This window comes from Struthio camelus, chromosome 2 (genome assembly GCF_040807025.1).
Source record: "Struthio camelus isolate bStrCam1 chromosome 2, bStrCam1.hap1, whole genome shotgun sequence".
In the NCBI taxonomy this organism is placed as follows: Eukaryota; Metazoa; Chordata; class Aves; order Struthioniformes; family Struthionidae; genus Struthio; species Struthio camelus.
The window spans coordinates 19,582,709-19,594,958 of record NC_090943.1 but is presented as its reverse complement, the minus strand read 5'-3'; the positions used below and the strand labels follow the sequence as shown (position 1 = coordinate 19,594,958).

Sequence of the window (12,250 nt, the reverse complement as noted above, 5' to 3'; positions counted from 1 at the left end):
GCGAGTGCGGCAGCCCGGCGCCGTTCGGACCGTCCGGGGACGGGCAGGCTGGGGCGGGCTTGAGCTACGTTCGGCTGCAGGGGCCGAGGCGGCAGGTCGGAAAACAAATCGTATTGCTCAGCTGAGTTTTGTCATTCGCGGTCAGCTGCCCAAGTCCCAGCGGTTGTCCCCGGTTTGCATCCATGCGGTTAGGTCGCTCGTAGCTCGGCCGCGGGGCAGTGAGGGATGCTCAGCTCCGAGTGCGCGGCTGGTCGGCGGGTGCCCGGGGGCGAGCGCTGCTGCCTGGGCTGCTCATGGCTCCAGGCACCGGCCCCCGGCCACAATACCCTCTGCAGTGAAGCACAAGGCAGCACCTGCAAATACCAAGAAAGACAGGAAATTTGGTGAAACGTTTTCAGGGGAAATTAAAATGCAAGTGTTTAAAATTGCATGGCAATCCCACAGGGGGCCGGAAGAGCTGGCGCTGGTCCAGCGCTCTGCCCTGGCGGGCTCTGGGGCCGGGAGCAGGCCCTGCGTGCCGTGGGGTTACAAGTGAGGCCAAACCCCGTGCCATCGCTCGCGCCTTTACTCGCGTCGTCCTCGTTTGCCCGGCGCTCGTCGTTGCTTCCTTACGGGGGCTCTGGGGGGCTGCGTTTCAGCGCCGGGGGGGCGTCCGTGGCTGAAAACCAGCGAAGGCAGAAGCCTATCGAAGGGGCCGGTGTGAGGTCGGAGGTGCCTCCCGGCGGGGACGCCTGGCGGGCCGCCCGGCCGGACCCCTGCTCCTGGCCCTGGGGCGTGGAGGAGCTGTATGTTGTGTAATACTAAGCCAATCAGTAAGTAGTAATCTCCTGTTTTTCCTCCTCTCTCCTGCCCTCGCCACCCCCCTTGGCCCCATCAGTCTCTGTTTCAGTCACCTCTTTGTTCGGTGACGACCGTGACAAATGATGTGCCTGTCAGTCAAAAGGCGCTAGAGAGGATGTTTTGACCGTCTGGCAATAACTGTTCTCACCTGGCCGAGGGATCCAGTTTTTTAAGCGAAGCCTCGCTTTACCGTGGCCGTGTGGGTGCAGAGAGCTCGCTCGAGTATTAGGGCATCGCAAAAATGGCAAAATCTTTCCATCGGAGATCGAGCTCAAACCGGGGGACTAAGTTTTCTGCTGTTCCGTGTTGAAGAGGTTTTTTCTAGGGAGGAGTGCGCTGAAGGAAAGCCTGCTATTTAATGCTGTGTGCTTTCGGGGATGTGTGACTTTACAGGGACAGCGTGACAGCAGCGGTGAGGTTGCCTCCGTAGTGACATTTCCGTAGAGACCCAAGTGCTCCCCCTTCCCCGCCTCCCTCCCGCTGCGGGCAGCCGCCCCCGTCACCCAGCAGCTCCCGGAGCAGGAGGTGTTTTATGAGGTTTCCTTGTAGAAATCGGTAGCGACAACGAGGTTTTCCCCTGGGGCCGGTCACCGGGACTGACGGAGAGCCGCTGAGACGTTGTACTTACGAATACGAATTTTGTTATTTGCCAGCTTTTCGCTGCGAGTTTCCAGTGCGGGAGTTTTTCTTAGCCTCCTGGAGCCTTCCCGCAGCCCGGAGTCGACAGCGGCTCTCGGCTCCGAGTTTTCGGTTGCTTTTCAGGCAGAATTTAGGAACCTAAATCCAGCTAGGAGCCTGGCTGGGTCATCGAGCCCCAGCTCTAAAGACTGAAAGCTCTCCAAAACATCACGTCCTCAGCAGCAGCGCAGAAGAGCCCCGGGCGGAGGACCGCGGCGGCGGGCTCGGGCTGCCGGGGGGTGCCCGGCCCCCTCCCGCGGCAGGGCGCGCCGTGCCGGGGGCGCCGGGTCCCGCTGGCTCTGCGGCGCCCCTGGGCGCCGGAGGCTCCGGCCCCGGTCCTGAGCGGCGCTGCCGGAGGGAAGGGGCCCGGCCCCCTCCCGGCGGGGAGGGCTCGGCGCGAGGCGCGAACGAAGAGGGTGGCAGCCACGTCGGCCCCTTCGCAGATGAAGGGCGCGGGGAGCTGGATTTTGTGCCCCCCGCCTCATCCCCTGCCTGCAAAGCCCAATTACGCTGCCTTTGTGCAGGGGAGGGTGGGAGCAGGGGAGCAATTCTGCCTGTGTAATTCTCCAAGCCATGTGTACGCGCCTGATAAGAGGCCGCTAGAGACTAAAGATAGTTTTCTCTTGGTTCTTGCTCTGCATTTCGTCCATCATCTTGCTCTACCTTTTGTTTTCCATAAAGGCGGTAACAGTATGTAGGCTATGGGTAAGGACAGGTGTTTTCACAGCAGCGATGCTTTCCTTTGAGTCAGACGGTGTTCAAGTAATCGCTAACCTTCCATAATTTGTGCTGGCGATTATGGGCTTGCAAGGAGCTACTAGTGAAAACGGACTCTTGATGGTTTGTATTCCTGGTTTTAATGGCTCTCGGCACGTTTTTTAAGAAAAATCCGTGACAGGATTTTAGAAAAATTCAGGAGCCAATTAGATTAAGCATGTAAATGGACCATCAGCACATCAAGTATGTTCTTGTGCATTATTCTGATGTGGCAACAATGTTATTTTAATTGGGCTTATTTAAAATCACAATTACAAGCAGCCATGTTATTTATAATTGCACTGTGACAGGGAAGAAATGACAAGCACTGCCACCTTCCCTGCCATCTTTGTGCAATCATCAGCCTTTGAGTCATGTGCAAAGCAGTCACCAAAATGTTCCATTTTCTCATTTTGCTCTGTCTATTATAATCATTAGCCATTCATCACTGATGTTATATGTACTGGCAAGCTCTTCAGATGGTGTCTCGTGCATGCCTTTCAAACCTAGCCAGGCAAAAACACATTCAGTGACAACATGTGACACGGTAACAGGGGCAAACAGCTATTCTTGTGAGGCAGCAGCCTACTAATTTTCAAAGCAAATTGAAAGGGTAATAGAGAATGTTGGAATTCATTATTCCATGGTCTACATAATTACCCCAATTTTACTTAGTTTGGAATGAGAAAGAGGAGAAATTCTGTGTTTTCCAAGAAAATCTTTTATTGCTGCTTGCTTTGTTTCATACCTTAAAAGCACTTCCTCCTCTATAGAAATCCTGGGGTGAATATGCCATTCAGCACTGAGTGATTTCGTCCCGTGTCATCAGCCTTTTGATAACATTTTCCATTTTATGCAGGGCATCCTAGATATTTTAATCAACTTTCAACTGGATTGGACATGGTTGGATTGGCAGCAGACTGGCTGACATCAGCAGCAAATACTAATATGTAAGTAGCAGAATTTTTCCCTAATAATATTTAGTGTAGTGTTACAGTGATGCTCCGCAGTATTAGCTGCTGTAGGTGAATGAATGAAGGAACTAATTCATGTTAATGTTTCTGGAAAATAATTATCTGATTTGTTGAATGTTTTTTATATTTGTTATTTACATGAAGACGTTCAACATTGCTCTGTAGGCTGTCTTCTCTAAAATTTCGTCATATCATATATGAAGCCAGCTTTGCTAACCTTTTTTTAAAAGTACAGAAAAATATTTCAGTATTTTGCTTGCATAAATATGTAAAATGAAAGGTATGGTGAATAAGCAGTCACATTTATGTAAAGGGGTGGGTATAAGAGAGAGATGCAGAATTTAAAGAGTATTTTTCAGATTTCGGGGCTAGGCAACATTATTATGACCCTGCTTAACTTCATGAACTGTCTGAATGGGGGTCTTAATGTGTATTAACCTAGACATGCATACAGGTTTTTGCAAGACTGACATCTGGTTCTGGCCAGCAGGTCTTGCATACAGGGTAAAGCCTTGAGCTTGGAAAAGGTGGGCATGAAATGGGTGGAAATGGAAGCTCCAGTGCTCTCAGTATTTCTTCTTTTAATTGTTTGACATCAAATCAGAAGGAAAACTATCAAATGTTACAAAACAGAACGCTACCCAGTGCAAGATAGAGTATATCATGGCTATTATGTAATGTAATATTGGGAAAAGATGTGTTAGTGTTGTAGATTAAAACGTTAAATATGGACATTGCTACATTTCAGGTTCACCTATGAAATTGCTCCAGTGTTTGTACTTTTGGAATATGTCACACTAAGGAAAATGAGAGAGATGGTTGGCTGGCCAGGGGGCTGTGGCGATGGGATATTTTCACCTGGTACATGATATTTCAAGCTTTCTTTATTTTTCAGACTATGCTGTGAAATCCCATGCAGTTAAAGAGTAAATATAATGAAATATGCATGTTCAAGAGGACACTTGCTAATAACCACCAGCGGCCTCTTTCAGATAACATATTGCATGTTTATGAATTTCAGGGATGTGATTATGAGTGTCTGTATGAGCAAATTGCACTGCATTATGAACAGCTGTAATGGCACATGGGAAACATAATCAGAAGGGATATTTGCCTTGCAGTTTTGTTTTTCCCCTAGTTTTTTATGGATTACAAGAAATAGAACATAGTCTTAATAATGGAGCAAAGAAGCACAACAATTTTCTCCATCACTGCAGGGGAAACTGGAGTGAGGAGGAAAAACATAGCATCCCTATAAGTAAATTGAATGCATGGGTAAGATCCCACCATCACTACACTATACAGTTAACTTTCCACATGCGAGTTGGCCTGTTAAGCTCAGTGGGAGTACTTGAGTGGCTAACTTTTTGTGAGTGCCTAAAGGGTCAGAAATGTAGTTCCTTCAGGGCAAGTCAGTAAGGCAAAAAATGAGTATAATTAACTGGAGAAATCGTTGAGTCTGAGCACTACATTGTTGAGACTTTTTTAAATCATTCCACTTAGTCTTTTGATTTATACTCTTTGTCGCCTCCTATCTCACTCCTGAACTTTGTTACTAAAAATTTTGGCTCATCTCCCCAAATTGCAAAAACTGGAAAGAACTGGGATTGAGCACAGCATTTTGGCTTGGCAGAAGAGAACAGACAGATAGTGGGGAAGGAGCTCTTCTGGAAAGAAGGTTCATTGACCTAATGGAGAGAGAAAGGATGTTTTGGCTATCAGTCAAAAGAAAGACTTCATTGCTAATGGCCTGGGTTGTTTAAATCTCCAAGTGCACGAAGGGTAAAGTTCATGCTGTGCAGAAGATCAAAAATCCACAATTTAATTCTCACATCTGAATGCGTGTGTGGAAGGTAGTGAAGGAGGTTGGTGCCTTTCCACGGAAGTGGAGAAAAAGATAAGAATTTGTGCGACTTCTTAATGAGTCCTATTTAAAAAGTACTGAGAGCGGGAGCTCTGGCAGCTTTTACTGCAGTGCTTAGAGGTCCTGACCAAGACCATGGCCCCCACCACACTGGGCAGCATCTAAACGCATATCGTGAGACAAGGTCCTAAGTCAAAGTTTTTCCAAACTGGGCAGTGGTTGGTTACTGTCCACAGTGACTAAAGTGGCTTGATACAACTGGTCTTCAGCTCTATTGCAAGCTTCAACTGGGATAGCCCAGCTGGTCTAGTAAGAGACTTAACAGGGGAAAGAAATGTAATAGCAATGCTGCTCACCCCAAGTGATGGACACACTTCATAGCCAGGTCTCTAGCTCCAGAACAGGCAGCACACGCAGATGAAAGACTCATTACAAGCACGAAATCTGTGGAAGTTTGGTAAACTCTGTCTAAGATACCATGAGTCACGAAACATATATACAGCAGGAGGAAGTCCAGTCCCTCTCAAGGCAGTGAAGGGTTCACCCCTGATGCCAGTGGAGCCAGGATTTTACTTAGTGGGTCAGATTCTGGAGCTTGCTTCATTTAGTCATGGTGCTGATGCTCTAGGTAGAGTATAGCAGAAGGAGTAGAAATAACCTGGCGGGGTGAGGGAAGAAGTTGTCTCTTCTGCATTTCTGAGCTTCTATTTTCTCAACCAGAAGCAAAGACAAATACAAGCCTCTTATTCTTCTCCCCCTCCGTCTCACAGTACCCAGCTCCTCCCCAGCTCTTGGCTTAGCAAGCCAGTAAAATAGATCCTGAGACCGCAAAAACTGAGGCAGTCAGCTTCCGTGCCACAATCCACTGTAGGACCAGTTTGCTAGCAGGCATATATGCTGTCCTTTTGGAGTGCTGCCGGGTCTCGTTCGTTCTTTCTGTATTATTTGTGGTCTGTGGAAAGTATGTATTTCCAGTTCACTCTATTAAAGGAGCAATAGCTAGTGTACAGGTTCTGCTTTTTTTAGGCAATATTCAAAATCATCATTGCTGGCATGCTCTCTTCTCATTTCAAATCTGTCACAGCTTCAAATTAAGACCTCACTGTAAAGACCTTACTGAAAGAAGAAAGGGGTTCTTGCTCTCTGCGTTCTCTCTAATGAAGTGTACAGTATCAATACATACCAACCATAATGGCCTGATTGGGATCTCCAGATTTTGTAGGTGTGTTTTCTTGCCTGTAATTAATTGTGGATGTAAACACAGCTGCAAAATTAAAGGCAGAATGTGGGCTCATTAATAAGTTTAAGGTTAAATGGCTAAGTAATAAACACTGATTTAAAAAAAAAAACTGATATTGAGGAAACATTGTGTTTCAGTCTCGATTCTTCCGACACTGAGCTAATGACTTTGGATAAAACAGTTAAGCTGAATGTCTTCAACCTGGACACCTTAGTTCAGCCACCTAGCTAGCTGTTCGTGGCACTGGAATTTTTTTCAGGACAGCTATCTGAACGTTTCCTTGTGATTTCTCTGTTTTTTGTTTCCTCATTTGTAAAAAGAGGGGTAGAAATATGTTCATTCCCTGCAAAACACTTGAAGGTGGAAGAAAATTGACCCCCATACCAGCGGTGCCATTTCACTGCGGCATTTTCACTTCGATTCACAGCAGGGCAATGAGGTCAGGGAAAACGCAGAGCAGGGACCACCTCACTGCAAAAGCGGGATTAGAGCACTGACTAGGAGTGAAGAGCAAAGCACTCTTTCTCTGGGCTGTGGAATAGCGTATATATTTCTTTAATGGGATTAAAACAAATGATATAAAAGTCAAGAGAATGAGACGTGTACCAGTGCTTATCCTCTGCCGGTGTAACACGTCATTAGCATTGCTGCTGTTAGCAGAGCTACGCTGATCTCTTTGCGGGGTGGGATGCATCTTGCCTCACACTGGCTGTCCAAGCATTAGGTGCCTACCCTGGGCTAGTTACAGAGACTTCCCTTATTTATATTCAAGGGAGAGGGGTAGACACTTCCACAGATCAAGTCAACCCACCTACCGCAAAAAATTACCTTAGGATGAGCTGAACCATCTTCTGTAAGTACCTCTCTTACTTTCTTCATGCTGGAGAAGAGCCTGGCCACAAGCACACGTGACATTATTAAATGGATGAAAGTTAGGTTGGTCCAACGCTACCTCAGCTGACAGTCTCACCCGTTCATTTAAAGATCTAAAACAGTAATCAACATGTGTGTATCCATACATACGTATATGTATATAAAAGCACATACTATTTTTATAGATCTATATAAATCAATATATAATCAAGCTATATACAGTATATATACAGGATAAAACGGATGGGTTATATATACATGTATGTATGTGTGTGTGTACATATATAAAAGTACTCTGACTCTGCCTCAGGTTCTGCATTATATTCCCATAGTGCTCATGCAGTATTAATGTATAGCCAAATATTGTTCAACTGTAGACATAGAGGAGGTTTGTAAAAAAAAAAAAAAAAAAAAAAAAAAATCTCCAAAGAAAAAATAAACAGCTCATTTTTAATTTAAGCATTGTTAATTGAAATACCGAAACAAAGTATGGTTTGGTATCTAATGCCTGACGTGGCTTTTTTAAGTCAATATATGCCAGTGATTTTCAGGATAGTGTTAGGGAAATCTAACTTCTGCTCTAGCTCCCATCCGAGGACAAATACACAGAATCAGTATTTGGTAGAATGACTATTTTCCTTTCTCTTCCCCAACCCTGCTCCAGGTTATCCAGATGATAGTGTCAGCTGGGACAGGCTATGTGGGTTCGCTCAGAGACAGGGAGTGAAACGCCACTCTGGTTTGGGAGGGGAGGGCACCACTTAGGTTGCACTTGAAAACCGTTTGCCCAGTTGCATGGCAGTGGCAGCCGCTCGGGGGGTGGAGCAGAGTACTGAGTGGGAATTGCGTGTGGATGGCCTGGGGGGAGAAAAGATTGGGGACTAAAGGAGACGTGATAAGAAAAGCTGGATGAAAAGAAACCTCAGTCGTTTTTACCAGTATTAGTTTTCACATAAACCATTGCCTGGGTGTAGTAGATCCTGCTGCTCTATAACCCAGCTGTGAGGCACGTCAGGAAGAAAATCCATGTTTCTGCAGTTAGGCAGAGTTAGAAAAACTGTAGCAAGACTTGTCGTTTGTACTGCAATGATATTACAATGCATAGAAAAAGTAACAGTATATTACTGTGGACTCCAGGTGGTGCCATATCTAACATGTATGCTATGTTGATTGCACGTTTCAAGATGTTCCCAGAAGTTAAAGAAAAAGGAATGGCAGCTATTCCCAGACTGGTTGCCTTCACATCAGAACATGTACGTGTTTCTGTTTTTTCCTATCGGTTACATTTATTTTTATGAATTAAACTATGATGAAGAGAATAGCTGAACAGGAATTTGTAGCCAACTGTCTTTATTTCTGTTATTCATTCACTAGGAATAAAAAAAAAAAAAAAGGGAAAGGGCTGGCTTGTTGGTACATGGAGGGATAAGCTGTGTACTTATCTGTGGCTGAAATCCAGGAAGAGCAGGCTCTGCAAACCACTGCAACTTTCTTGCTGTCACTTACATGTATATAAACGTTAAGATGAATGCTAAGAAGCTCTGCTGAAGACCACATCAAACAGAGAGTCCAGAATCCGGCTGCTAAACTTTCTGGCAGGAGTGTCCTCATTCAGGTCGCTCTAGTGGAACAGAAAATCGCTGTGAATCAAAATATGACTAGCTGAAACCACTCCTGCAGTTATTAAATAATAGGATAATAACACACATGAAGGCAGTAATAGTGAAATGCTATGTGTACAGCAAAGTAGCTGTTAGCAATGTGTTTGCTGTGGACTGTAGTGGGGCACTGGGCTTTATCACGTATTTATCCCTGTGAGCAAAACCTTCAGCACAGCGGGTTTTGTGGCAGGCACCTGCCTCCTAAACTGGCCATGCGCTGAATGGAAACTGCTGAGGTGAAGGGGAGTGGGCACGGAGGAAATGGCAGCAGCCTGCATGAGGGAGCTGCAGAGTTTCTTGCTCTTTGAACAACCATACAGAAGCCGTGTTTCTGTCTGTCTATCTTGTGGGGATTATTTTGGCTTTACACTCCTTATAGCTTATAGTGGAGAAAGCATGTGCAGGAAGGAGGGGGAAAATGAAGGGTTATACACAGGAGGGGCTGTGAGCTGTCTTCAGGCTTCGTGGTCTCCTTTTAAATCTCTGCAGCTGGGTGGGCTCAAATGGAAAAGACTCTTTCTCTGCTGGGGCTCAGCAGGATGCTGCTCAGGTTAGGTGACAACATTTTCAAGTACCTGGCTACCTTCTTTGACTTTTTCAGAGACCCTGTTTCCATTCTTTACACGTGTAAAGAGCTGAGTGCCCTCAAAAGTGGTCAGAAATGTTTGGGAGGAAATCCCTTTGAGGCTGCCCTTCATGGCAATAGGAGATGTGACGCAGAACTGCACGTTCCACGTTGCAGATCAGTTGTCCCCACATCAGTCAGAAAAATATTTTACAAAGGAGTAGTGACTCTCCAAAGTTAGCTGTACAGCTAGAGATGCATTATTCATATGGAAGCTACGGATCTAATAAGTCTTGCAAATAAGGTTCAGCATGACTATTTAAAATAAGAAATCCTATTAATCATTAGAGAATTTCATTGTATTCATAGCAATGGAATGTTAAACAATGAACCAAATTGTGCTATCAGTCTCAAAATAATGAAATGAGCTTTAATAATTGTGTTTTCATGCCAAGGAAGAAGAAGCTCCCTCAGCAAATTAAACGTTCCAAAATCAAATATACTAGTGAATCCACAGTAGCAGCTGAAATCTGTTAGATCTTAAAAGTGTTTTGAAATTACTGTTCTGTCCCTCGCCCAATCCCTTTTTCTATAAAATATGTAATAATGCGTCTTCTAGGGAAGTTATAAAGCCAAGCTAAGTGAAGACAGGATCCTTTAACCCTTAATTGTCCGAAGGAGATAGGATCAGGGCTTTTACCTTCAAAATAGCCAAAACTGTTACAGGAATTGCAGAGGCCCGGGAGTATAATCCCTCCTTCAAAAGGAAATGTTACTCAGAATTTGGACAGACACTAAGATATGAGAACGTCATTTGTCACATTTATCATGCCGTGCTGGTCTTCTACTTCCTTTTAGGTTACTCAGCCTGATATGCTGCTTTCTTCCTACCACATTTGGAGGCTGTTGTGAGGCAATGGCTGTGGAACAAGCGGTCTATAAGCTAGATACTGTCATTTCTCCATGCTCTGTCTGTGGCATGATAGTAAACAAAGCTTTAAAGTTATTGCATTTGTTTGGATACACTGAGATTTTTCTGGTGAGAGTTTCAATCTGAAGCAAAGATGCCAATATCAGCAGTTCCCAGACAACAGAATCAATGTTGCAAACCAGACTCTCTTTTCATTTCTACCAGTCTAGAGCATCCGTTACTATAAATGAATGAAGCTACTCTGTAGTTGCAACCAATATTACTGAAATCAGAATCTGGCCTCAATCTGATGCAATGATAGGTTCAGCTGCCAGTGGGGGAAAAGGGAAGAGAAGAGCAATTCGCAATTTCTCCTGCATAGTTCACTTCCTAATTTAGAGTGCATTATGTGCCTAAATTAGGAGCCTCATTGTCTGCACAATCAACGAGGAAGAGCAGCTCTGGAGGGAAACTTAGAGCATCTAAACTAGGAACTTAAAATATTCCTTAGTTTAGATGTTCTATATCACCTTCAGATGGGGTTCACCTACTTCTCTGCGTTGACCATAAAGAAAGATCAGCCTCCCAACGTATGCAGTCCAGATCAGGTGCCTCAGGTAGGTTATGTGACTGTCAGCTGTGCAAGATCCTGTTACACAAGTCTTTCCCACATCTTCAATGTGATTGTGACATATCTTTCACTCTGTTTCAGTCTAATTCCGTTTCACTAGTGATGGTTAAGTACATTATAACTGCTTATTGTCAGTCCTGGCCCAGGTGTAGTTCCAGTGAGGTGCACTTGCTTACCTCAGGACATAATCTGATCTTATGTCTTCGCCAATACATCATCAGTGGTTCTTTCCTCTGCACCAGTGCCTAGAAGGGTAAAATTGATAGATGCCAATCGTAACAAACTATTTTAGGCTATCTTTTCAAACACAATGATGAAAGCCTCTTCCTATGCCCCAGTGCATCAGCTTGAGGGTGGAGTGAGTGTTCAGCTGAGCAGGTCTCTTTTTCAATGCAAAAAAAGTAGCTGAAAAAGAGAGACCTTTCCAGAATATTTTGATTCTTTTGTCAAGTCCCATTGAATTTTAGCCTTTCCCCTGTCATGGTTTTGACTAAGCCCACTAGCACTCTCCTAGGCAGCGTCCAGCAGTAGCTGGATAGCATGGAGCAGGGATCATCCCTCTCAGGCAAAATGGATGAAGTCATTGTATTCAGAGGACGAGGAGGGTACAGGGGGAAAGAGTTCAGCTGTAGACAACTAGCTAAGTTCACGTTACAGAGCAGTCCTTGGCCTTTTTATATGATAGTATAAAAATAGCTTAAGTGACCTGCAGCTCTTCGGCAGACTTGATGTTTAATTGGTGACCATATGTGCTCAATCTTCAGTTCAGGGCATGAAAAAAAAGCTAGGTATAATTGGAAAGAGATAGTGATTTCTTCTTGTTGTCTGATCTCATCCAACCCAGCAAGACCACGCTCACATGGTCGGTATCAGCTTTCCTGGTTTGCTATCCCATGCTGGCAGCCTGCCCTAGGGGGAACACTGTGTGAAGCGCTCACGAGGGAAACAGCAGTGCAGCTCCAGTCATAGCTTTTGAAAAGAAACCACAGAACAAAGAGATTCAGTCTGATCTGTGAAAAGGGGACCTCCTCATCCAGGTGGAGAGCCAATGGGTACAGAGAGGATCTCTGTGCTTCTGGCACCCCCCACCTGCATAATGACTCTTGCCCTTGACTTCATTGGGAATATGGCTCAGAGAGCCACTCACGGCGAAAGGAAGGTCTGCTGGCAGCTTAGATATGAGCTGGTATTGTAGATTGCTGGATATACCTAGAGGGACCATCCTTTGAGGGGTCACTAGGAGTGTGTTGGTGAGAGG

At 45.1% G+C, this 12,250-nt stretch overlaps 1 protein-coding gene across 1 annotated transcript in view; it reads left to right on the top strand.

Moving 5' to 3' along the window:
* GAD2 (glutamate decarboxylase 2) overlaps nt 1–12,250 on the top strand; it is a 39,636-nt gene that overhangs the window by 3,990 nt on the left and 23,396 nt on the right. The window contains exons 5-7 of the mRNA XM_068934532.1: nt 3,134–3,224; nt 3,997–4,109; nt 8,363–8,478. Coding sequence (XP_068790633.1) covers nt 3,134–3,224; nt 3,997–4,109; nt 8,363–8,478 — 320 coding nt within the window. The remainder of the gene's footprint in view (nt 1–3,133; nt 3,225–3,996; nt 4,110–8,362; nt 8,479–12,250) is intronic.